The 27466-nt window shown below is 44.9% G+C and overlaps 1 protein-coding gene across 5 annotated transcripts in view; it reads right to left on the reverse strand.

The window, feature by feature from the left end:
* Window positions 1–205: 205 nt before the first annotated feature.
* Window positions 206–27466, reverse strand: part of LOC109633643 (tetratricopeptide repeat protein 28-like) — a 180131-nt gene continuing 152870 nt past the window's right edge. For 3 of the 5 annotated variants that reach the window (XM_069524037.1, XM_069524035.1, XM_069524038.1), the window contains 19 exons: window positions 24520–25316; window positions 23851–24395; window positions 21736–22259; window positions 17353–17462; window positions 14039–14168; window positions 13706–13924; window positions 11756–11915; window positions 9868–10008; window positions 6653–6797; window positions 6316–6495; window positions 5622–6166; window positions 5271–5518; window positions 5046–5170; window positions 4729–4960; window positions 4405–4481; window positions 3800–3823; window positions 2958–3087; window positions 2719–2826; window positions 206–2557 (listed from right to left, as the gene is read on the reverse strand). In XM_069524037.1, the coding sequence (XP_069380138.1) occupies window positions 945–2557; window positions 2719–2826; window positions 2958–3087; window positions 3800–3823; window positions 4405–4481; window positions 4729–4960; window positions 5046–5170; window positions 5271–5518; window positions 5622–6166; window positions 6316–6495; window positions 6653–6797; window positions 9868–10008; window positions 11756–11915; window positions 13706–13924; window positions 14039–14168; window positions 17353–17462; window positions 21736–22259; window positions 23851–24395; window positions 24520–25316 (6053 nt within the window). In that variant the 3' untranslated portion in view covers window positions 206–944. The remainder of the gene's footprint in view (window positions 2558–2718; window positions 2827–2957; window positions 3088–3799; window positions 3824–4404; window positions 4482–4728; window positions 4961–5045; window positions 5171–5270; window positions 5519–5621; window positions 6167–6315; window positions 6496–6652; window positions 6798–9867; window positions 10009–11755; window positions 11916–13705; window positions 13925–14038; window positions 14169–17352; window positions 17463–21735; window positions 22260–23850; window positions 24396–24519; window positions 25317–27466) is intronic. The other 2 variants (XM_069524036.1, XM_069524039.1) reach the window with 1 other exon arrangement.

Here is a 27466-nt window from a genome sequence, read left to right on the forward strand (position 1 = left end):
GACGGTGAGCAGGTAGGTGGATAAGTAGGTCGGTAGATATCTAAATGGGTAGGTAGGTAGAGGGTAGATAAGTAGGTTGGCAAGAAAGTTGGAAGTTGGATAAGTAGGTGGGTAATGGGGTAGATAAGTAAGTAGGGATGGAGGGATGGATAGATGGATATATATATATCACATTCTATTTGGAAGACACAATCATGGTCAAGAATACAAGAAAGCAAACATGATGTTTTTATTGAAACAGTTTACTCATAAATGACAGATGGTTGTCATGAAACTTTCAGGTTTAATCTCAAAAAATCATGGGCTAAAAAGTCATACATGGTACTTAACATTGAATAGCAAGAGAATCCATGCTTCAGAGCAGACAGTCAATTCACAAAGAAATCAGGCAAAGTGCCCTTCTGATTTCAATAAAAAATATTAAATCTTTTTTTCCCACTCTTCTCATCTTTACATGGTACAGGTTTGTTCACTTTTAATAATATAAAAACGCTTAATACTGATTGTGAAACACTGGAATTAATTTACAAAACATAATAATAATTATTATAATATTAATAACAATAATAACAATAACCATTAAAATTTAAAACAAAAAAATAGAATGGAGAAAACCAGTCATAGCTGTTGCATCTTGGCCCACACAAACAGTTTTTTGGGGGAAAATACCGAATGGCATTTACATCTACCTGACACACAGTTACACACAAACACAGTATCAGGTCGTTGAGTACTTCTCATTGCCATTTACAGTGTTATGGGCACATAGACAAGACACACCAAAGCATTCATGTGCCTCTGCAGGATCGCACTCACTGACCCCATCTCATTTTTCTCAATGTCAGTCAAGCTTGGTGGGCCTTGTGGTCCTGAAAAAGTGCCCCACTCCTCCAGCACACAGGATAACAAATTATAGGTAAAAGTATAGGACCCTTTTAAATGTCTCAGCATTTTGAGGATGGGAAAAATCTCCCAGGTGACAGAAACTTGTATCCATTGCCAGCAGGTAGTCGGATAGAACGGGCACCAGGGCTACTGCTTGTGGAAATAGTGGGTGATGGAGCCCCTTTTCTGCTGTTGGAGCAGTGGTGTCCATTGGAAGAGTTCTTGCTGCCCCTTTCCAGTGACTGCAGCCCCAGCTCCCGCAGCTCCAGGCTGTCTTGGGTATCATTAGGGGAGCAACGGCGTGGTGAGAGGTTCAGAAGGCTCAGTACATCCCGACTGGCGGAGGCAAGGGGTCCAGGAGAACTGTGGATGGCTCTGACAGGACGTAGATGTTGCTGTTGCTGGGCTGCAGCGTTAGCCCAAAAGGTCTTCAGATTGTGGATAGCTTGGACTTTCTCATCAATCACCCCTCTTCTTAGCCGGTCCAAGTCTGGGGCATCAGCTGATGTAGAGCAGGCAGAGCCTGTAGAAGAGTAGGACAGGGCAGGGGATGGAGCACTACCAGCAGGGGACTGGTGACCCGAACTAGGAGACACATTACTCGGGGAACGAGAAATGTGGCCACTGTATGGGGAGCTTGGGTACTTGAGTTTCAACTGTGCATGGCTGTCCAGAGTGGGCGAAGGGTGGCTTCCCTCCTTTTGGGAAGACTCTGAAACCGCAGGACTATTGTAGCCTGAGCTTATCTTCTGCAGTGAAGAGGAACGTGAGGGAGGTTTGGGTTTTGGGGATGACTGAGCTCGGCCACTAGCGCTGCTGTTAGGACGGCTAAAAGCACTAGTTTCAGAAGATCGGAAGGCGCTGCTACGTGCTGAGGTTCCTCCAGCTGTGCCACCCTCTGCCCCAGCTCGCTGAAGGCTACCCACAGCCCGTAGATGGCTCTGAGTCTCCTCCAGAATCTTCTGGGCCAGCTCCTGAGGATCCAGAGGGACAGTTTTTTCTTCCTGAGACTTGACAGTGCTGTCGGTCTCTGTGCTGGACTGGTCAGATTCACCTGTATCTGAACTGCTCACCTTACCCACCTTCTGGAATGGTGAGTTTGGGCTGGGCACCAGGCATGTTTTTACAGGGGATGTGGGGGTGCTGACACTGCCCCTTGATGATACTGACACAGTGTAGCCTCTCCCTGCTCCTGTGCCAGATCCACCGACGACCCCCCTGCCTCCACGGTGGTGGCGCTGGCTGTGGCCTGGTGGCAGAGGCAAGGAGTCACAGTGACTTCCCAGTGGCTCGCTGCTGATGATGGAAAAACCCTCATATTCCTCCTCATCCCCCCGGGCTCCTGCCACCGCAGCGGCTGCCCCATGAGGGGAGGAGCGACTGCGGGGAACGTGAGGGTGTTTGTGGATGGAGTAGTGTGCTGTGGCCCCACTGCGTTGCCGATGACTGAGGAAATCACACTCTGACTTGGAAGCAAAGCTCATGGAAGAGGCTACAGAGCTGAGGCTATAGACAGAGATGGCATCTGATGCCTGATTGTCCAGGCAATGAGGAGAAAAGGGAAGGCTTGAGTATCCCATGGGCATAGGGTTGGACACAGACTGGGCAGAGGCTAGAGACTCAAGGGAAGATGAGCTGTCCAGGCTCAGACGCTTGGGTAGTTCTGTGGAGTCTGTATAAAGAGATGGAGAGTAATGGAAAAATGTGACATCGGAAAAGAAAATCACTAAAAAGGTTGTGCTGTCTGGAATTTTCTTATATACAGTCAAATAAAGGAAAATGTTACAAAGAACAGAAATTATACAATGAACAGGAGCAAATCAGTGTACTTACCGAACAGTGCCAGCAGAGACTGGAGGGCAAAGTGCAAGGTGCGGCGGTTGGCTAGCTTGCCTGTCTTCAGCACCACTTCTTCTTGGCCGACCTCACATAAGTCAAATCCTGGACACACAGGAGGACAACAGTTTGTCAGTGTGTCAGCATGTCTGTGAGTCCACAGGCACATGTGAATGCTGTGGTGGGTTGGAAACTGAAAGGGAATCTGCAGTTTCATGAGTTAAATGTTGACTCACCAAGAGCAGCCAGAAACTCATGGCATCCTGGCAGTCTCCATAGCTGCACACTAATGGACACCTGAATGGGCAGGAGGGAGAAATCCTGCTCCTTCTCTCCTGTCTGGAGTTGGACTAGCACCTGATGGAGCTGCAGAAGAAGAGGGGAAGACAGATCGGGACAAAATGCAGTAGTTCAATCAACAAACTAATGAAAGTTAACAAAACAACCATTTCTTTTCTATTAATATTTTGAATTATCAAAAAGCAAAGTTATTTATTTCTTTGCTCTCAATGAACATTTTCCTTTCATCTATTTGAGTTATCTGATATAATGCCAACCCCATCCCACTATAGAACTGCTGTAAAAAGGTGTAAATCTGTTTCTTAACATGTTTGAGTCCCATTCACAAGCACTCAGGGCCACAGAACATCAAGCAGAGCTGAAAGGGGTTTACACGTTCCCTGTGAACACACTTGCCTGTTTTGTTTGGGGATTAACTGGCTTAGAACAGAGACACCTTTGTCAACTTGACATAACAGAAAGTAGAAGTATGCCTCTTCACCTAATTTTTTTTACATCATAGCTCAATCGCCTCTACCACCCCCCTGCTTTGTAAATCCTTAGATACCACAAAATCCATAAGATCTGACTGCAGTAACAAGAGTTGGGAAAATAATGAGCTGCACATTAAATGTTTTATGCAAACAACTGCAAAATGACATGAAAACAAGAAAACTTGTCATGCAGGTTTTACACAAGAAGACAATAAGTGTTTTAGAGAGTTGGACAGGACAGAGGATGGAGAGTGAAAGAACAGGGCTGAATGGGATGGAGTGCAGGAAGGTGAAGGCACACTTACCATAGCCACCATATTTTTAACAGCCTTCAGATCGCATGTTAGGGGAAGGGGGAGAGAGAATAAGCTTTTAATTGCATGCACACAGGCCATTCACAAAGGGTACGAGGGTTCAGGTCAACAAGAAGAATAACAGCAACAAGTAACATACGTTTATAACATATTACAGTTTGACTCAGGAATCATAGATAAGGTTGAGTATGTTTCCTGTTCTGTGTATTGAGTCAAATATTTGCACGATGAGGCAACAAAAACTTCTAATCACCATTTAACTGGATAGCATTTCAATTGGAGCATGTGACAACCACATGTTACACGTAAACAGGGATAAACCTCTGCAGCATAAGATTAATTCTCTGCTGTCACGAGTTTGGGTACAAGAGAACAGCACTCATTGTAGCTGAGACTTTGTACTTGAAAGACTGCTAGTTCAGCTTCCATGGAGCATTTCAATGCAGATTAAGCTGCAGCTTGAGTTGCCAGTGAGCTAGCATGTGCCCATTACTGACATAACAGTTAGTTATGCAATTATATATATAAATATAGCAGTTATATTTGTTGTTTGAGCCAAAGACCAATTCCATTTACGGCATTAGATATAAAAATACCCGGTTGATGAGCTGCTCTCCTGCCTCTGATGCTGTGATGAGTTTGCACAAAGCCTGGAGAGCTGGTGGCGGTAGACCTGAGGGATGGAAACAGAGAACATTCTTCATCATTCCTGTGCAAGGCACATTGTCTTTACCCTGAACTAAATAGCATTGTAACTAAAAAGGTGATATCATGTGAGCTGATATTAAAAATGGCTGCAAACATAAGATAACTGTCTCTGTTATATGTGGAAATCAATTAAGATTCACCTAAAATTTAAAAATCAGTAAAGCAGCAGATTCAGATTATAATTTGATGTAGAGCTTGTCTCAGGTACGTACCCAGTAGTGATTGTAAAGTAGTGCTGCACTGCTGAAGCCTGTCTCCTGGGTCTGCAGTGGGAAAGAAGACAGCAGCAGGGATACCAGTGCCTGCAGAGTCAAGACGGAAGCCCACAGCTGTCAGCAGGGCCTGCCAGCCAGGGATCCCCCCAACCTTGTTCTCCACACTCTGCTGGGATGTGTACATGGAGTTACGCTGGCCGTTCTGTATCCTCTGCAGAGACTTCTCCACCTGCAAGGAGTATGGCAGTGCAGTGTCAGTATGCCTGGTTGCAACATTTTATGTGTGTGTGTGTTAGTGCATGTCCATGTCTCACCAGATGGAGTAACACTCTCAGAGCATCACGAACTCGGTCTGGAAACTGCAGAATTTCTGCCAAAGCTTGGCCGATGAGGGAAGATGGGCTGTTGAGCTTCACATCATTGCCAATCAGCATATATCCTGCACATAAAAACATGGAATTAAAACAGCTCCATTAAACACACATAATTTTTTATTATGGGAATGTAGAATTAATATGTAACTGAATGTCATCTCTAACCTGCCCAGTTGGAGGGGTGTGAATACTGCTTGCTGCTCTGAACAGTCTTCATGGCATCTGCCAGGGCTGCACTAGCCTTGGTCCCATTGAGCAGGGCAGTGTAGAAGGCATGTACGAAAACCTTGGAGGCTGCGACAGGGACGGGCCACAAGGACACGAGAACACACTGAGCCCCAGCGGCAAGGAAGGCCCTGGTCAATCCCACAACACCGTCTGCTGTGACCTTGCTGCTGGACTCCTGGTATGAACTGGAGACACAATGACACACAACATGAGACCCTGAGTAAGAAAACTATAAATATATGTACTTGAATAACGTATTTAATTTGTTCGCCTTGCCAGTTCACCTACCCCAGCACCACCAGCTTGACAGGCAACCTCAGGTCCAATATATCTGCAGCTGTAAGGAGGAACTCCTGCAGCGGGGGACTGTCACAGATACTTTCCACATCACTGCTGTCATCCTGCATGTGGAGAGACTCCGGGATGGTGTAGCCACTTCCAATCGAGCCCTTCCTGCCTCTGCCACTGCTGCCTCTCCTTCCGCCTGCACCTCTCCCCACAGTTCCCACTCCCACGCTAGCACTTGCCCCACCAGGCACTCCCTCTGGGTTTGGGGTGAGCACCAGAGCTGCCAATTTCCAAGAAATGTGGGTGGCAAAGTGGGCGCACTCTGCTTGTGTGAGGGCACTCATCACCCTCTCCTTGGTCGCGGAAGAGCCGGCCAAGGGTTGGCATCCGAGCAGTTCAGCCACCATCAGAGCCTCCTCCTCCGCAGAGGGCATGGGTCCCCACAGCCAGCGGTCCATCACAGGCGAGGGCAGGCGAGGGTTCCCTACCACTGCTGCCATCGAGACACCGCCACATGGAGCTGGTCCTGGGCGCCGAGAATGAGCCTGAGAAAACAATGATTAGGGTTAAATCCAAGCACAGGGCAGCAGTTGTGATAAGATCTTACAAAAACAGAATTTGTGGCCACAGCATTCCTCAACAATCAAATAGAATATAGGAATCATTTTTCAGTAATCTGAATAACGAGCACAACCTTTACACTGGATCCAAGGCCATGGATGGAGGGAACAGCGATGAGGCTGAAGCGTTCATACAGATATTCATTTGAGGAGCTTCCTTTAAGCAGAGCAAAGGGGATGAGGTACAGTTCTCCCTCCAGCACCATCACCAGCTGTCTGTGTCTGCCAACTGGTCCACTGGAGTGCATCAAGCCCTGTCACACAACAGGATTATTGTGAGAACACATATGTACAAAAGAGCCTTCAATGTGTGGTGCTTTCTATCTCATAACTGGATTTTCTCTAATGCTCCTCTATCTACCATACAACTATATGAACAGGCAGGTGATGGCCCGTAGAGGTAGTGCTTACCCCTTCCATAGGTGCAATCAGCAAATCATAAAGTGCCCGGAGTGGAGGTTTGCCGAGGTTGCTGGAGCGGCGAGGCAGAGAAGAGTTACCATCTTTGGCAGGAGACATGGTGTTACTGAACAGGCTGGTCATACTCTGGCAACTCCTGTATAAACACAGCACAAAACAATGCATGTGAAAACACTGTCACTGTTGTGCAGAATGCTGCAAAATCCTAAGGCAAAAACACACTGCATTAACAGTAATACCTCCAATACTGCCATATATAAATACAATAATATATATAATAATATATATAAGTTACAAAATGACTTCGATCATCCATAATAAATAAGATCTCATAGTAAGCAGGTCATGCTTTTTTTCTCCATTAGTCTCTTTGAGTCAAAACCAATGTCACACTTTGCTGATATTCTTCATGCCAAACCTAAAAAGTCATCAAATTTTAATTAAAATTTTACTTTAAATTAGATCAAAATAGGGCATAGTGGAAAATAATTAGTTTGAAAACAAATTATTCTATTCTGAGAAGAGCATTTCAGACTGTAATACATTTTACATTACGTTCATATAATTGCAATTTAAATTGTCAAAATGTTCACTAAAATTATTTCATCTATAAATATTCCTTGGGTTACTCAGTTCTGTTTTGCTTTTTCCTCCAGTCACCCTGCAACAGAGATCTCGTGCATCAAACTGTCCGTTAACGCCAAACCACCCTGCTGCTCCTGATGAGCTCTCCAGACATGCTGGGAATGTGGTTGAAGAGCTCCATGCCTAACTTGCTGCGTAGTGTTACATCAGATATGGCTCTACCAAGACGCAAACTGCAGCACTGTAGCTTCTGTGAGTTTGTGTGTGGTAGTTGCACAAAGCTGCAGTGGAACAGAGTGAGCCATCACTCTCAAAACATAGAGGCTCATCTTTCGTTTTCTGACACGCTCGCTCTCCAATCTAAGCATCAAGTACGAGGCAGATGAAGGCCGATGTGCCAGATGTGCTGCAATACCTCTGTGAACACAAACAGTCAGGGCCAAACCTCTGAGACCACCAGAAAGGGAAAGTGATCTCAGACTGAATATAATTAAACATGACTTGAGACAAAACCAAAAGAATATCATGTAAATATATAAATCTACACTAGATGGCATTGTTGCACTGTGGTAATGTGGACTTTACAGACACATGATGTGGTGAAAACCATCACCCTGCCAGAATCCCAGCAGGAAGAGGAGGTAAGTAGGGTTTATCCCCTCTTTACAGGGACCTACTCTACATATTGTAAAACTCAAAGCTTACAGTTAATAGAGGAAGAGTTTGTGAGCATCTCTGTCTGAAACAAATGAAAAGGAAACAACCCAGCGTGTTTAAGGCATGTCTGCTGTGTGACTGAGGCGTCAGCTCCCTGCTCAGGCACAGACTCTCAACTGAGAACGGTACTAATGGTGGCTGTGGGGTTAGAAGCCCACACAGCGCCACATTTTATGGTTGTGCTCGTCACTGTATCCATCTGTTCCATCAGCTAGAGTTTCTTCCTGCCCCAGCCAACAGACATCTCCCCTGCCCTTCTGGTAGCCCCAGGCCAGGCCACTGGCTCCCATCCACCCTCCCAACACTCTGTCTCTCTCCCATGAGCATGAGCCTCCATGGGAAAGCAAACAATCGTTTGTTAGCCTGACATGAAGAATGAGAGAGGAGGAAAGGGATAAGCCAAGAAAAGGTGAGTATCAAGTGTAGAGGAAAACAGTGGAAAGTAAAGACTGAAAGCAGGGAGGCTGAAGGTGAAGAAGGCTGAAGGTCTTGTTTGGTCTGCAGTGGGCAGACTTACTTTAAGTGTGATCTGGGGGTGTGTGATACAAAGGTAGACAAGTTTGCCAATTACACACTTTTTACACCAGCTTTTTATACTGGCCTAATTTCCAGCGGTGATATAAATTATTGCTACAGGCCACTCAGCTCTTTTGATGCAGGAATCCTCTCCGTTAGTGACAACTTCATCAAGATCATCAAACAATCTCATTATGCTATCACCCTGCATAAAAACGTTTCAATTACACACTGAGGGGATTAGACACGAGGAGACTTTCATTATCACCTTCTCGTAGTAATCCTTCCAAGCCCCCTGGTGAAGATTAGATCTCAGTGTTAAAATAGGGCAATCAATAACACCAAACAACGATATCGCAACATGAAGCGCAGATCTTTTAATGCTAGGTGTATTGTTCTCGCACCTATTTTGATTTAAATGGCATTCATTTAGATTTCACTATATTTCATATAATTAGGAGTAACTGTGGAAATATAATATAGCATTAAATCTTAAAAGTGATTAGGGAAAGGGAAGCGAATGAAAGCCCTTGAAATGTACATACATTTACGTTATCTGACATCAAAACCCAGAGATGTATGACTCCAAACGACAATGAGGTTTCCTCCCTTTTCTCCCGCTTTAGCATTGTGATAGACGATAGGCTCCTAAGCATGAGAAGCTTTATAATTCAGAGATTTTTTTTTGAGACCCAAAAGAATGAGTGGATTATTACCGGCAACCCATTAAAGGAGCTTAATGAGCACCAAGACTCAATTAAAGCTGGAATTACCCTCTCATCAAAGAGCAGCTCAACTGTGGACGAGGACAGGGAAATATGACCCAGACACACACACATGCACACGCACGCACACATTCTATTGGTGGACATAACCGATCAGCACAACGTAAATGAATACTTTGCATAGTATTGTTGAATAATTTTCAGAAGAAGCCGCTGGGAGAGTCACAGAAATCTTTGCACACATAATTCTGCACAATAAACACAGACGGTAAACATCTTAAAACCACATGGGTCTCAGTGTCTGTGTCTGACACACACACACACACACACACACACACACACACACACACACACACACACACACACACACACACACACACACACACGGCCCTGTCAGAATAGGCAGTTGATAAGGGTTTCAGCAGCTTGGCTCTACTCAGTCTTTTTAATAAAAAGGATTCACATGCTGCCTCTACGCTGGCTAAACAATGGAGAAAAGACTCCTTTCACAGATGAGCCACAATACCCACGAATCTCCTTACCCAAGCAGATATTTTTAATCTTTCCCTTTTTTCTTTTCTTTGTGGAAAAGTAGGTCTGAGTGACGCTTGTTGATTAGCGCTCTCTGCAGGAACATGCAGGTTATTTGCAACAAACTCGTACCTGTTGAACAGGTTGTTTCTGGACACCATGCGCAGGAAGCCTGTTGGATCGGTGACTGAGTTAAGCTTGTTGTTGAGCTCCTCAAATTGTTGGTCCAACAAATCCCCAGCCTCGCTCTCCGTTTCGCTGCTCGAACACCCTCTGAAAGAGAGAGAGATGGAATTACAGACATGCACTGAAATGTTGGCAAGAAAAAGGCACTTCGGCAAAGTAGACAATACACAGACTTAGATTGTTTCTCCGCGGATAAATCAACGCGCACACACTCCTGATCTGCCCGACATACACACCCACACACACACTTGGCCTAATTTCCCAGGCTCGGTCCAACACCCTGATGGTAAGCAGAGTTAAATCCTTTCATTATAATGCTGGGGATGTTGATCCAGTCTGTGGGGAGTCAACCACTCCCACCACCACAATCATTACATCGCCACCACTCTTCTCCATCTCTCTCCTCATGCTTGAAGAACCCATATCGTGTAACTCTTATGTTAGCTTCTTGCTCTCACGGTAGATGAGAGCAAACTCTTTTCACCTTATACTCACACTACCGCCATTTTTGTAATCCTTGCAGTATGCATAACTTTTTATCTTGTGAAGGTTCATATACTACCAGACCTAGTAAATAAAATCCATATATTAATGTATAATTTTCACTGTCACAACAGCTGCTACCTCCCCTCTCTCTATATCATCTTTGCCTCAACATGCATATACTCTCTCTCCATTCTTCTCAGTGCTGCCTCCCTCTCTCTGCACTCTGGGGAATGAATGGGCTGGTAAGTGGTGCCATATTGTGCCCATCCAGGCGCGGTGGTGTGTGTGCAACTTCCTATTGGTGTAGTAAATGAGCTGCTAATGGGGCAGGAGGGCCCCGGCTGCTGGGGTGGCAGAGGCTGGCACTGAGCAGACCAGCTGGGCCCTATGGATCAAACACCAACAAGAGAAACAAGGCTAATAATGTGAAACATGGTGTACACCCATGGGTGTCAACGGGAGATATTCTGTCAATATATCTCACCCAATTTTCAGTCTCGTCCTGCAGAGTCCCTCAGGCGATGTACCCTGTTGTTAGGTCTTTATTCACCAGCCTCTCACCTTTAGAATTTCACCACCTCAACTCAATCTTCTTCCCATTCTCAGTAAACTCAATGCTCTCTTCCTTTACTTGTCAGGTTCGCTGTTTGTAAGGTGGTTTCAACTGCCTGGCTATCCAAAGAGCCATTATTCCGTCTCATTTATTCCCACAGGGAGAGAGTGGAGTACTTCGGGCAGGTAGTGGAGGTCTGTCATCACAGGGTGCAATGAGGCTGAATAACACTCTGCTTGTTCTACCTTTCCTTAAATTTTCTGTTAGCAAACCTTCACAGATCACAACTAAAATGTAAAGGAATGTGTGGAGTTTCACATTTATTAACCATCTGTATTATCATGGAAACAATGACCATAATGGAGGCAATGAAGTCCTTCACATGCAAAGAAAAAAAAAACTTGAGCTGCATAAGATCTTACATATATCAATATATCTCAAAAGCAGATGTCAGTACTAGCACAAGCATGAAGTACTTGGAAAAGAAATGGGCTTTGTGTGGACTGATCATCCCAAATGTCACCACCAGGCAATGTTCCTTCTCCTGTCACTTCAATTATGCTGAATTCAATGATATATATTCATATAACATCAGTGGCAGGGGAGGAGTTTGTTATAAACTAGCAGTCACATTACTGCTTGCAAATCATGTATTTGCTAAAATATAATTCAACTGATTCTCTTGAGCACAGTTTCTATTAATTACTAATAAATGAGTATTTGATGATATGAATAATAACCACATCATTCAAACAAAGAGTTAATATTTCACTGTGACCGCTGTAAACATCTCACCGGCTATAATAAGACTCGACTCCAAGGGCCTCCCGGGCACTGGCAATTTGCTGCTCCAACGATGAGCCACTGACCACTCCACTGCCGCCACCCTCCTGGAAGTCTGACCCTCCGTCTGATAAACCCTCGCCCAAGTACACCTCATGAAACTTCAGGATACCTGTGGAGTGAGAAACAGTGGGCAGAGATGACAACAGTTTTTAGGGTAATTAAACCAAATTTTAAATAACACAATCAAAATGACTAATACAAATAAATCGAACCATTTTCTTTTTCTAATACATCTGCATCAGTCACTCATGATGTCCTGGTTCAGCTGAAAGCTGTGAGTGAGGCCACGTGCCGTCGTACATGTGTGGAGCAAAATGAATAAAACAAATAATGTTCAATAAAAGATAAGAGTAGACTCCCTGTGCCATCTGCTGCCCGCCAGGAGAGCTCCACTGAGCATCGAGCATGAACATCAGAGGGGGCGGGGAAGTGTGTGTGTGTGTGTGTGTGTGTGTGTGAATTTATGGGGTGTATCAGTGCTGTATATGTATAGACATGTATTAAATTAATTTAATTCAGCTGGATATGTGACTTAGGAATATATATATGTGTGTGTGTGTTACACAACTGAAATAATGAAGTAGTAACTAATAATTAGTAGCCCCTTTTACTGAGTGCAGGCTGTTTGGAGAGGGCCATGCTCACGTGCCAGCTGGATGCCAGGGAATGCCAGAAAGTGACAGACAGACGATTAGTGAGCAAGTGGCTCCCTCTTAGCCTGAGGCAATATTCAGCACTTTGAGGATCTCCACTGGTCCCTGCACTGTGACACCCCTCTGTAGGACTAGTGTTGGGGGTTCAAGTTCATCCTGTTGCCTGAGAGCTGGGTTTGATCAAATGTTCAGGGCTGGTGGCGTGGCACATGGGCCGTGGCTTTCTTTACAGCAGAGAATAGAAAAGAGCCAAAAAACAACTAACAGCACTGTAGCTACAGGAGTCGTGTGACACACGCTGTATTTCACCCGCAGCTCTGCCAGTTCTCTTCATGAAACTGGAATTTCATGAGTCATATATACAAACAGCATCTTAACCTTGTTGCCTGCATTGGTGTTAATGAGCGTGTCAACATAAGAGAAAGAAAAAAGAGATGTGCACAATCACTCTATAAAAAGAAAATTAGAAGAAGGGCAAAGAAACAGAGACATTTTGTAATTTGGTGTAACGGCAAAGTGTTTTCCTGTTGGCATGTGTGAAGATGTTGCCTGTGTTGTTTGGCTGTGTCACTATCAATTAGCATGGTTCATTGGCAGATGCCTTCTGGGGGTGTGGAGCGAGGCAGGGGGCAAATCCTAACAGTGGAGTGGCAGGTGGCACTGACACTTGGCGTTAAAGCTGGCCTTCTTACCCGGCAGCTGAAAACAAGCTATAGCCTCTGGGCCTTTTATCTGCTTTGATTCCAACAAGCAAATATGTGTATGTGAGTGAGTGCATTTGTATGTTTGTTCTTGTTGTTTCATTTCTAAACATAAAAGCTGCTTCAATTCATGAGGAAATATTTTTAGCTATTCATGTCCATTCATTCAGGTGTTAAATTTTCTTGTTCCATCATTGAATTTATATCGCATTTAATTGCTTTTACATATAGCATCCCATAAGGACCCATGCATGAGTGTGCACTGTTTTTTACATACTGTGTGCCCAGAAAATAGATCAACATGGCTGAAGTGTAAATTTTCCCATCAAAATGTCACAAAGAGGGCAAATGTTTTAATCCATTTAACCTGAGTAATAATTTAAAATCTATCCACTAAGACATAAGGCTTCCACCACATATGAATTCTGACAGCAGAGATATTTTAGAAAAGAATCACAAAACAACAGCCAGACATGTTAGGATTTCATCATCCCAACAAAACAGTTCACAGTCTGAGCAACACAAGGCAGAGTGGCAAATCTTACCTGCTCCTGGAGCCAGCAGCCAGCTGTACAAGTAACCAGCAGCCATGGAGAAATAAAGCACCAAGGCCCTCTGGCTGTTGACGTTGTCCAGGATGTGCTCCACTGTTACTGGGGTGTAGGGGTCTGAGTCCTGCTGGCCGGTCTGCCTCTCCACCAAAAGGTCCGCAAAGGCTCGTGTACGACCCCTCTCTGCCACTGCCAGGGCCTCATCGTGGTGACCTATGGAGTTCAGAGGTCAATGCTGATGAATAATTAACATTACAGGCCAAAAGCAAAAGCTGACTACAATCTAACTACGGAAGAATTGAGAATATGAGAAGTGTGTGGACATACCTAGGCTGACGAGGACCCTTTGGAGTGCCTGGTAGCAGGAAGTTTGCAGGTCAAACAGGGAGAGTTTGTAGTCTGTGCTGTGCTGGGCTTCATGGCGGATTGTTTCAAACAGTGCAGATGCCCGGTAGAGCTGAAGATAAGCAATAACATCAACAATCAGATGCTTTCAGCTCCAGTTTGCTTGTTGGTTTTACATGATTCAGTCTTTAATACTGCGGGTCAAGGGTGGTCCTATGTACTTCAAATGGTAGGACATGACACTGGCAATGTCTCTATTGTATTCAAAGTGAGGAAGTCACAATAAACAAGCAGTCAAGAGGCTTTAAGAAAGACACTTTGCATAAAAATGTCCACAAATGTGTTAGAAAGAGATTAGATTTGAAGATTGAGAATGATCTTGGCCACTAGGTGGTAGCATCTCACCTCATGGTGATCATCGATCGCCCTTGCTGCCTTCCAATTATGTTTCTCATTCACCAGAGGAAAATACTGTAATGTAACTTGCTGAATCGCCACCAAACACAAGTAAACCTCTCTTCAGCTCTTATTTTCCTGGACGTGGGAAAGGGCAGTGAGAGGCTAAACCATTACCTGGGCATCATGGACGGGCAGCGCCCAAGGAAAGAAATGCTTTGTGGACTCAATAGGCCTGTCTGGGTTATTGGACCTTTCTTTTCAGTGCCAGACATTGGATTGAGAGATGGAGAGAGAGACAATGGAGAGGTGGGGCAGCAGGCAGTGTTGCACATTGGCCAGGCGGAGACAGCCAGGAGTGCTGATTCATGGGAGGCTTTATTGATTTCCTATTTCTGCGCCTACGACAGCCCTGTAGGGTGACTGGGACTGCTATAGAGCTACTCTCCAGGAGCCCGGGGCCCAGCAGAGACGCTGAAGCACTATGCTTACACTGCTTGACCACAGTTGAAGACAAGACAAAGGACTGCAGAGGAGAAAAGGTTGCTGGTATGGATGAAATGGATTGTATCAGCACTGGGGGTTTGGTGAGAGAAAGAAAAGAGAAAGAGTGTGTGCGCACACATATATGCATACTCTGGAGCTCGTCTGGCATATCCCAAGGTCACGCAGGAAAAGTGTGTCAGAGGGAGTGAAGGGGGAGAGCAGCGATCGGCAGAGAATCTGTGAGCTCTGCTGCATTAGTGCTAGTAGACGGAGCTCCTAGTCTCAGGCTGATTCTGCAGATAGGGCTGTGGGCTGATTGCTGCACTGCTAGTTTAATCTGTTAAGCTCGCAGACATCTCTTTAAGAGTGAAACTAATTTCTCACAGCGCCTTTCCTCTGGCCTGAACCCTTCTGGTGCAGATGAAAGGGAAACAATCCCAAATGTGCTGCGTCCACAGTGACTTGCTTGGCAGCGGTAAAGGTAAAAATCAGTTATTTCCTCCGCTGCTGTGCATTCCGATTGCACTGTCATGTTCTACAGTCCCTGACACTAACATGGCTTTTATCTTACGTGTTAAGTGAATGTCAATGTCAGACTGAATCGGTAACGTGAGTGTTTGCTGCTTACACACACGCACACACACACACACGTCTAATGATTTTTGTAGAATAACCTCTCTGGGGAACACTCATCCTCTGTGAGAGATGATATCGGAGATTAAACAAATTACATCTACAGTCGACCACTGATATTTAAGAAAACAAAATAGCTGATTAGAATCAGGACACATTCATAGACTGCATATAAAGATGAAGACATAGCGTCTCCCTATGGGCATGATCACACATACGCAAATGAAGAGGTAGCAAACTTTTGCCTCCTGTTCACTTCCACAAATACGCATAGTGGAGTTCAACTTTGATGAGTGGCGATGTCACAGCTTCAGCCTATAGCAACAATGTTTGTGTGGCTGACTCCTTATCACACTGATGTGTGTTCAAGTTGTCATTTTTCCACTAAGTTTGCATCATATTTCTTATTTATCATGATTGAAAGCTGAGACCTGATTGGTTGAGCGCGTGTGTCTGCAAGATTTTGCTACTGCAGCTCTGGCACCTAAGAAAGGCTTTGGTGCAAGATGGCTGCGTTCGCATCTGTGATATTTCAGCTTTATTTCTGGACGGTGGGAGGAAGTGGAGACAGTGTCTTCTACACACCTTTGGTGGGTGTGAACATCAGGACAAAAGCTGGGGCGGTAAAGTAAAATTGGGTTTAAATACATGCAGAACATAACAAAAGGAACACGAGGTCAAGTTCAGTCAATCCACACCTGGATGAAAACATGGATGTTTTCATGAATTTTAATAAAAGCCAATACAAATGAGGTTTGAAGTGGGTCGAGGTATTTAACAAGGTCATGTGCAACAACAGGCCTGCAGCTCATAAATAACCACCGCTCTGAGGACAACAGTGTCCTTTCCCACTTTCAACTCACCCTGGGAGCTTAAAGCTGACATACAGAGAGAACACTTTTTAACGAAGGTCTTGTGATTAAGTGTTAAACTGTAAAGTACAAAATATGTGGCATCAGCTTTTTGGAATAACATTTTTGAACATAATTTCCTCAACATGACTCAGGGGCCTCAGCTCATGTCACCACCTCGGTTCAGTCTTTCTTCCCCAACTCTTGTTACAGATAATTGCAAACAGACAAAGTAACTTTTTGAAATGTATGATGCAGGGCCCAGAAACAAAGCTATCTGGGTCACACAGATGTACGTAGTCTGTGTATATTAAAGCAGAAATGTTTTGCACTAGATTTTGGAAACGAAAGCATCTGAATAACATCCCAGCAGACACATGTGACAGCCACTGCTGTTGGCTGACTGTTGTCAGACTTGTATGTGGATACACAAGCACAAGGGGAGGAAAAAAAACCTAATCTTGAGCCATAGTGTGTGGACAGACTGTAAAGAGAGATGTAAGGGGGATATTCCATGCTTGCTAGGTGGGCAGTGGGCTGAACAGAAGAGGATGTGTGTGTGATGCAGAGGCTTGGGACTCCTGAGACCATGCACACAGATACAAAAAGTGATCTGTCGCCTGTCTGCTGAGATGACAGCATTCACAAGCTCAACAGACTCCCCCAGCATATTGCCAGCAGCCGTGTGCAAGCTCTAAAGCCACCTGTCCTTTCTCTTCTCTTGTTGTTCTCTCTCTAAAATCTTAAAATTCCTCTCCCGTGTCTTTGGACATCTATTTCCCCCTCTCTTTCGTAATCTTTGCCAACCAACAGATGTGTGCTTATTGGAGGTCAGCTTTAACTACGAGAGGTGGATTCGCTGGAAGGAGCCCAGATGGAGGAGGAGAAGAGAGAAGAGCAGAGGAGAGGTAGGAACTGGAGATACTTCACCTGATGTTGGGCTTCCTCCAGATTCCCACTGGCCCACAGAGAGAGCCCGAGACGGTGGCGGATCTTCGCCTCGTCCTCACGCCGAGCCAGCTGCTCCGCGAGCCGCAGGCCTGTCAGGAGGGGAGGAAACAGGAGCAGATGAGAGAGGGAGAGTAAAAGTTATTCAGAGCAGACAGACTCTTAGGTATCTTTCAGAGTAACAGATGTAAGCATAGCACGGCGCTGATTTTCTGACAGCGAACAGGTTTGGATATTTGGCCTCAGCTGTAAGATAGTGCTCCCACTGGGACTAAAACACACACACACACACACACACACACAGACACAGACACACACACTTCCGCCACGGAGAGAGGCCGTTAGAGCACTAATCGGACTGCATAGTAATCAATGCTAAGGATCGACTGGCTGAGCAAACACAAACACAAGCCTGATGCTTGCATAAAAGAAGCCACACAATATAATGAAGACATCCGCAAATATTTGCACACACACACTGATGAGGTAATAATGGGCTGTATGCAAACACACAGTGCTTTGTGTTGTTTTGTTTGAGAGACTTTCAGATTTGTCTGGGAAGCCAGGGGAGGGTTGTATGTGTGTGTGTGTGTGTGTGTGTGTGTGTGTGTGTGTCTAGGTGTATATGCTCAGTTAGAGCGCCTGTGTCAGATCACCTGGCGAGCACACAGTTTGTTTTTCCCTTCCAATCCCTCAACCAGTGAGGCGTATGTCACATCTTTGCATGTGTCCTCAGTCTTCCTGCCGAGTACTTGGTTCTGCCCAATTACTGAGATGAAAATGCCACTCCGCAGAGGACAATGACGAAAAAAAATACGACAGCTGCTGCGCCACACATCGCCCACAAGGTGCTAAATGCACAGCAAGCAGTCTGCAGTTTTGAATGAGGCCATTGCTCATGCACAATCTCGCTTAACACGGACTCTGTATTTACAACGCTCTCCGCTCGCTTGTGTGGTTGTTGAGGGGTCTAAACATGCTTTTGGTCAAAGAGAGGAGAAACTGGGCCAAGCCACCCCTCGTTCGCTTTTCCTCGGCATTCCTGGAAAACTGTCTGTGGCTGGACCAGATAAGCCAAGAACAGAGAGCGTGACCCGAAAACAGCCAGCCGATTCTGCAAGACCCAGCACACCACGCAAACGTAGACTTCATGGCTCCTCCATGGCCACGCTAGCCGGCAGCCTTTGAAGCCTGAAACACTCTCCCATCTCTCCTTATCTTTCCGCACACCCCTCCCTCTGCCTGCCTGCCTGCCTGCCCTCTTCCCCCATGCATCCACTGCGCTCCTCTCTCCCTCTACCTATTTATTTTTTCATCTCCATGCCTCTGTCTCTGGCCCCCTCCGCTCTCTCTACCTGTTTCATCTTGACTGTGGTGGCACTGCTTGCGGGGACTCTGCACTGCTTAGGGCTCATTAGGCGCTGGAGCAAGAGAGAGGAAACAGATCTAAATTATCCTTTTCATTTTCTGACATCCTCACCCCTCACTCATCTCAGCTCCAGCTCGGAGTCTTTCATCTGCACACACGCACGCACACACGCACGCACAAGCATAAAACATGTCTTTTTCTGGGCCGCACTATGATAGTTCTTTATGATCAAGCCTGAATGTCAACCAACTCTATGTTTTCTTTATTCTCCAGTTGACAGTGAAATAATACATCTGAGTTATGACTAATGCCGATCTCTGCCTCTCCCCTCCACCCGCCTTGCATCTCCTTTCTTTCTCTCCATCCCTCCTTCTCTCCCAAACTCTCTCATTCCCTCTGTTCTCCTGCTCTGTATCATTCCGTGTCTGTCACTGTCACCATGCACGCCTTTGGTGCGCCCCGCAGGCACAGTCACGTAGCAGCGGCTGACATGAGGATGTGGCCGTGGCTGGCTGCACCCCGAAGAGCAACTAGAGAACACTTTAAAGGCTGTTTGACAGCTGTGTGAGAGATTCTCTGCAGCCCAGAGCCCCAAGCACCTTCGGACACCAGCTTTATGCGCACATACCACATACACAAATGCGTTAGAATACAGGCATGAAATGTCATGGCCTGTGAAGGAAGTGCATAGTGCCATGAAAAAATATTCTCACCCTTCGACACACCCGATTCAGTGCCCTTTGATCTCCATATGTGGAGAAGAACAGTGTGTCACATACAGCGAGATGGTGACATAAACACTTTCTGAGGAGTTAAAAGACTGTAGACATTTTCACAATAAAGAATTCTCTACTGTGATGACACCGAAATCTACCTATTCTGTCTAAGACTGCTATTGTGAAAATATTGATGATAATATTGTAGTGTTATATTTCATATTCATGATATTGAAAGACATCATAGACAAAATCATATGCATTGGTATTAAAGCTGTACTTAAATTTACATCAAATTGCCAGTGTGTATATATATATATATATATACATATATATACATACACACAGACTGACAATAAAGCTGAAAACTGTGAGAGGTCCACATACGTTGATGAAGACATTTCTCATTGTGAATCATATCATCCAACTCCTCTAAAGCCTCTAAAGCCTAAATGTTTATATACTAATCTTCTATTTAAAACAAAAAGATTTTAAATTATGAAATACATTTTTTTGAGTGTTTTTAAAATGCAACATGTATATACTTAATATATGACCTTACAATGTTTGTCTGCTCTGTCTTACACATGATGAATGCAGCTTTTTATAAATACAACTGATATCAGCCAATTTACAAAATGATGCTATGCAGGTGTTCATTATTCTAAATATGGTTGTTTTGCACGTCATTTTGTATGAAGCACATACATTGACTTACAAAAATAGATAAGTCACCTATTTATTTCTGGTTCACATATCAGATGTATACTTAACAGTCCTAACATGGCCTGCCATTGTAGGTCAATACTGTTTTTTCATTAGTTGTTGTTCCATAAACCGAGCAAGAAGAAACTGTAATACCTCAGACATTGATTTAATGACACTATTGTGTTAATCATTGAAAAGTGCATCTCTGTATGAAATGTCTCCCTCCCTGTCTCAGATTGAGACGTCGCTGTGAAATGTCCTTTATTATAAAATTACAGGGAGATAACTGGAGAAGTGGTGTGAACACTTGAAGTGACAGAAATGATGACTTCCCATCAGCAGTTAATTGGTATCTCTGTGTGTCTTACACACACACACACACACACACACACACACACACACACACACACACACACTGAGTTGGAGGTCACGTTGTCAACAGTATCTGCACTAGTTTGGAGCTGCCTTTCTATCCCTCCTTCCAATTAATCTTTTTCAGGAGACAAAAACAAAAAACAAGTGCAGCATGAAGAATAAAAAACACAAAACCAGCATAAAAAAGAGAAAAACTGAAGAGGAAAAAAAGCCTTGCCAACTTTTCGGTCTGGGTAGGTTGGCCAGAAATAATTGGCTGTCAGCGATAGTGAAGGCACCGTTCTTTTTTCTCGGTCAGACCGAGGAACAATACAAGGACAGTGCAGGGGACAACAGGAGGACAGGGTGGAGACAGAATGGCCTGTCGCCTTTGTTTCCATTAAAGCTCAACAAGCAGGCTGGCAGAGGGTGTACAGGTCACTGCGGGCCTTCCTAACTCTAATAAAGCGGACGGAGGAAAGATGGTAGAGATGCATCCCTGTATTTTTGCATTCTCTCCCTGCAGGGTGAAATATAGAACTGTCGTTTCACACAAGCAGCAATTTTCTGGGATTCAAACAGGGTTTGGATCGTAACACGGTGGGTGTGCCTGCATACGAGGTCTATCACTGGGCACATGCGAGGCTGGTGGCACGGACATTTAGCTCACATCCATGGATGCTTCCACTTATCACATTCTCGGAGACAAACAATTCCTGCACTGTCACTAACATAATGAATATTTGAGGGACCAAGCAGCAGGTTTTTATTTCACCGTAATCTGTAGGGGACAATGAATCGTGAGAGGCAGGAGTCTGTCAGCCGCCGTGTGAAAAGATCCTTTGGCAGCTCACTGCAAAGAACCCTCTGAGGAAAGTAGATATAGGGGGTGTGAAGAACAGCTAGCGGTAAACAGGAAAAATGCCTTGGCGTGCATCCTGAAAGGTTTGCACAGACATACACACAAATGCTGGTATACCTTTACACAACAGAAGACAACAGATGCATAATGCACACACAAAATCCCCCTGTGCACTCATAACACATAAGCACAAAAGCCCAAACACACACAAATATACACACTTCCTAATAAAAATGTGGCAAAGGCTTAGCAACAAATAGGCTCTGAATTTCATATTCATGAATTCACATACTCTAAGCCTATCAGCTCAGGCAACAAAGGCAATCCTCTCTCCTGCTCCCCCCTGACTCACTCACCTTCCTGCAGGTACATGACAGCCTGTGAGTAGTTTTGCAGTGCATGGTGTGTTCTCCCCAGGCTACCATAGGCCAGTGTCTTGGCAGCCAAGTCATTAGTCTGTGCTGCCACACTTAGGTGCTGTTCTTGGAACACGACTGCCCGCTCGTAGTTTCCTAGCGACTCATAGGTAAGGCCCAAGTTGCCGTAGGCGCGAGCCTGGCGTGTGGGGCTACCCGTCTCCTCTGCAATCTCCAGGTCACTTTGGTGGCATCGCAGGGCTGTCTCATACTCCCCCATAGATTGATATACAACACCCAAACCGCAGCTGGCGTCACCCTCCAGTAGTCGGTCCTGGGTGTCGCGGGCGATGACCAGTTGACGCTCCAGACAGGAGATGGCCTGCTCGTAATTGCCCAGTTGACTGTGGAGAGCACCTAGTTCACCATAGGCCTGGGCCTTGCCCCCGCACTCCCCGAGCTCGTGAGCCACCACTAGTCGCTTCTCAAAACACACCAGCGACTGCTGTAGGTGTCCCATGGCCCTGCAGACAAAGACAGAAAACCAATGAGTGTTAGAGTGAAGCAGATTAGGAGCAAGATGTGTGAGATAACACCCTAACAAGACAAACTAAAAGAAAATCTGTCATTGGCAATTCCTGTCCAACTGAACAATTTGTGAGGTATCTTACAAGCTGACAACATTCAAGTATTTCTCTGGAAACTAGACTCTATTCATACACATACAAATCTATTCCATACAACAGGGAAAGGACATAGCAGGAATAGTTTCATTCAGGGGGAGATTCAGGGGTGGGGACAGGAGGGCACTGCCCACAGCTGAAATCTGATTGGCCTCTGAAGGGCCTATGTCCTGTCAAAAGACTTAGTCTCCCACAGACAATATTAACAATTAATATGACAATTTGTCAAGTATACAATGTGCTTTAACAAAGAACAATTAAACAAAATATTATATGATTTTCCTCAAAGTTATACATTCAACAGTATATTAGGAATGAGTTAAATGTGCACCTTACTGAATCACGTGTTGGTCATAATAATTGGTCCCTATTTGTAAATTGTGGCCCCTTTATGTCCCCTGATTTAGAAAGATCCTAGATTTGGCACTGGTTTCATGAAAAAAACCCAAACAGATACAGACAGAAGTCCCACACATTACTGTTTAGCTGCCGTGTGTGGAAGGCTTGAGTATATGAGAAATGTTTGAACGTGGATATTCAATTTTAAATGTATGCAGTTTTTTTTGAAGGGTAAACATTTTAACCACCCTCAAATACGAGATGGGTCATCTGTCAAAGGATCCCTGCCTCCATCCTCTTGTGTATGTTTTGACAGAGCGGCATTCATCCCATCTTGATGTTTTATTTGCCTTCACAGCCTTCCAGCAGACTTTATTCACATCCTCATGCATACCAACTACTGACAGATGCAGGTTCAAATGGGGCATTAAAAAGGATAAAAGCGTTCAGCTTAATCAGTCTTGCGTGATAATGTATGTGCTCGACTAAGAGCTGTCGGGAGACGAGAATGGTTTTGGGTGTGATGTCTATTATTCCCCTCTGAACTCATGCACGGCTAATACTTCTGTGTGTGTGATTTCCGCGGTGCCACGCTGATGCTGCACAATAAGGAGAAAATCATCTCTGAAATGATTTCAGCAAGCTTTCCATGTTTTATTTTGCAGTTTGGTATCCGAGGATGCTATCGTCTCTCTGACGCACAAGGAAAAATAGAAGGGAGAAGAGACGTAAGAGGTTGCCTTGAAATAACTGTGCTTCCCCTCAGCTTCAGACATCCATGTGCCAAAGCCTCTTTGCATACAGATAAGGCCAGGGCCACAAGGCTGCTGCTGAGACAGCGAGCACCAGGCTTACATCCAAGCTTTGCTCACCAGCAAGGTGTCTCCAAACTATGGTGGTCCTTGATAGTGAATGCAAGGAGAAAAATTATATGCAAAGTAGGATTACTGTGATTATTAGTAATACTCTGTCAATACAATTATCTGCTGTGGCAACAGCTGAGGGAAATTGATACCAGTGTGTTATGCAAAGCCTGAGAAATATTTCTCTGACTATATGAAATAGTGAATTTGAAATATAATGACAGACTCACCTGTGTCCATTGCCTAAGCCTCTATAGGCCTTCTCCTGGTCCTGCATGCGGTTGAGGCTCTGGGCCACTGACAGATATTGGTCATAATACTTGATGGCTTCCTCAAAGTCTCCCAGAGCCTCATAACAGTCTCCCAAGTTCCCATAGGCCCTGCCCCTGTCCATGACTGCCTCGTTGCCACTCAGCTGTTGTAAAGTGGCCAGCTGCTGCTCCAGGTAGCCAATCGCCTCCTCCATCACCCCTACATTCATTTTAGTGATGCCCATGTTCCCGTACACCTGAGCCTCCACCACAGGATCTTTCAGCCTCCGCCCCAGCTCCAATTGCTCCTCGTAGCTCTTGAAGGCCATGGCGTATTTCCCCAGGGCCATGTAGACGGCTGCCAGGTGACCGTGGGCTTTGCACTCTCCCGACACATCGCCCAGCTCTTGGTACACCTCCAGCTCCTGGGTGTGGTAGCCCAGTGCTTTGTCATATTTCTGCACGAGTCTGTACGTGGCCCCCAGGGCGGCATAGGCACAGGCCTCCATCCTACGCTCCTTAACCTGAAACAAGAAAGAATTCCACAATACCCGCATGAGGGGCATGGGTGAATGATACCAAAATTACATTTCACATGACATATCCTATTTATATGATGAATTGTTCGATACACACATACACACATACCTGGTGAGCTAAGGCCAGTTGCTGCTCATAAAACTGAATGGCTCCGGCCACATCCTTCTTACAGACAAATATGTCTCCCAGGTTTCCCAGAGCTCTGAAGCGGGCCTGTGCATTGTTCAGAGACTGGGCCAGTGACAGGAGGTATTTCTGACACTCCTCTGCCTTAGTAAAGTCTCCTAGGGCTTTGAATGCCAAACCAAGGTTACAGTAAGCCTTCGCCTGACTCAGTTTGTCATGAAGGTCCTTGGCAAGAGCTAAGTCCTGCTCATAGTATTTGACAGCATCCTGATAGTTGCCCAGGCAGTAGTGGGCATAACCTAGATTGTGACAAACTTTCCCTTCACTCTCCATGTCCTGGAGGTCAGGGGACAGCCGGAGGTACTGCTCATAGTAGGGCACGGCCTGGGGGAACTCTCCTCGAGAGCAGTGGAAGTTGCCGAGGTTGCCCAAAGCCCGTGCCTCACTCTGGACGTCTCTGAGCTCACGAGCTATGTTGAGGTGGTTCTGGTAATGCTGCAGAGCACGGTCGTGGGCTCCCAGGGCCTGGTAAGCCACAGCCAGGTTGCCATGGGTGGATGCCTGCGAGGCCCGGTCATTGACCTCCATGGAGATCTGCAGCTCCTGGCGGTGGTAGCGAACAGCCTGGTCAAATGCTCCCAGGGCATTGTAGGCGTTACCCATGTTACCATATGCCCGGCCCTGAGCCGCGTAGTCGTTCAGCTCCTGAGCGATGGCCAGGTGTGTTTTGTGGAGTTTCAGTGCAGTCTCATAGTCCCCCTTCATCTGGTGGATAATTCCTGTGGAGAGAGAGAAGATGGAGTTAAAGACCCATTGTGGGAAAAATTGTAATTGAGTAAAATGCAAGTGCCTCGTCAGCTCTTCATGTACAAAACAAGTCATTTAGTTGTTAAAATATGCTTTTTGCACCATCTGTTTTCTGCTTACACGACACACTCTCCCACAAAATGATGGTAATTAAAATGTAGTGCCATCAAAGACAGTTATTACAACACCAATATTTCGTCTTTTAGTCTAGTAATGTCTTTTTGAGCATCAAAATCAGCAACTTTTCCACAGGTTTGGAAATAATTATGAGAGAAGAAGGGAGAGAGGTACAGGAAGTAAAAGTGAAGGTGACTGTGAAGTGCTGATGGAAAGCTCAGCAAACAACATCAGAAAAATGAGATACGTGTGGGGAAACAATAAATAATGGTGAAGCCAGTGCATTGTGTGTATTATCTCAGATAATATACCATCCTAATTAATTTCAGAGAGACTTAATACTTATACCATAACTAACACTTATCCTAAACTTAAGCTAAACCTAACCTTAAACAAACCTTAAAACATGTCTCCACCTTAAAATGAAATGATTTACATTATGTGGATTTGCTTTTTATCTCCATAAGGATGACATCTCCCTACAATGTGAATGTGTAAACAGATTTTAACAGATACACCCACACACTAATACACACTGACAAACCCACAGCAGAGACTAAAGAGCCATGACAGCATATCAAAAGTATCTCTTCTCATTCCCTCCAAGACTCACTTCTAATCTCTGAGTCTCTCTCTCTGCTCTGCCACCCAGCTTTTAACAGTCCATGAAGACAGAAACTGGCTGTAGAGCAACTAACTCACTTCTCCATCCACCATACAGCCTGGCCATCACTGCTTTGCTGCATCAGCATGGAGACTAATAAGCTACAGTATAAGGTACTGGGGTGCAGCCACTGACGAGACACCAGGGATGGAAATGTTTCTGGAGCCAGAGTGGGTGGGAACCAGGGACGGCGAGGGGCTCTGTGGCTTGTGGTGAGTATGTGATGGTGCCGTCGGGATTAGTTACCACCATGTGTGTTTTCCCATTTATTTCATCCGAAACCTGCCACATTATGGGCCTGAACACAAGCTACATAAACAGTGGGACTGAAACTAAACAGACAGCTCAAACGACTGCAGATGTAATACTGTGATGTGGATATGTGTTCAAACGATGGCTCGATCAAAAGCAGCACTTTATGTCAGAGAGAATGGAAAAAGGCTTTGGTGAAACTACAGTCTGAGCCACTTTACTGCATATTAGTTTGACACATTACCAGGTATGCAGCCTGAGAGCCCATCGGCTATCGTCTCATGAGGAATTAGCCTCTGGGGGCAAAGGCCACTATTTTGGGGCTTCTGGTGTAGACAGTGGAAAAGACTCCCATCTTATGTTATCTGTAAACTGTTTACACTCCGACTAGATTCTTAAATCAAACCAATCGAAAAATATTTCTCCACACAAAACACAATCTTTGTTTTTGAAGGTTTTTTAGGTACAGATGATATTTTGATTAATCTTAAAACAGCATATGAAATCAAAAAGGTGATAGCCGATGCAAATTTAGGTCAGGGTGTTCAACCTCTTTTGCTCTTGACTGCTCAAATGTGATCAAACTAGAAACAGAAACCAAAAGGCTTTCTGCTCCAAAATCTGACCCTTGCTACATTTTCTGCATATTCACATCTAGATATAACCAGGTATCTATAACATATACAGCATACATTGCATATACTTTCTATGTTGATGGAGATGGAGATGGAAGAAATTCACATGAACCGTTTGTAAAATGTGCATCACTAATATTTTGCTCCATGTCAAGTCTAAATAGAAAAATTAGTTTTGAACTAAACCTGCCTGAAGTGGTTATCTAAACATTATAGAAAAATAAAAATCCAACTTCTCCTCAGATTCGATTTTGCTGGAAAAAGAAATCAAAGACCTTCTGCCTACCATGGTTCAGCCTGCAGCAGAGACCTTTAAACCTGATTTGCTCTTTGTTTTCTTGCTTGTGTTCTCGGGGTAAAGTGATACAACCTGAACTGACCTTGTAATCATCATGTCACTGCCCTAAGGCATTGGTATGCAAGAAGTACCACAGACAGAACACAGACAGAAGCA

This window comes from Paralichthys olivaceus, chromosome 4 (genome assembly GCF_024713975.1).
Source record: "Paralichthys olivaceus isolate ysfri-2021 chromosome 4, ASM2471397v2, whole genome shotgun sequence".
In the NCBI taxonomy this organism is placed as follows: Eukaryota; Metazoa; Chordata; class Actinopteri; order Pleuronectiformes; family Paralichthyidae; genus Paralichthys; species Paralichthys olivaceus.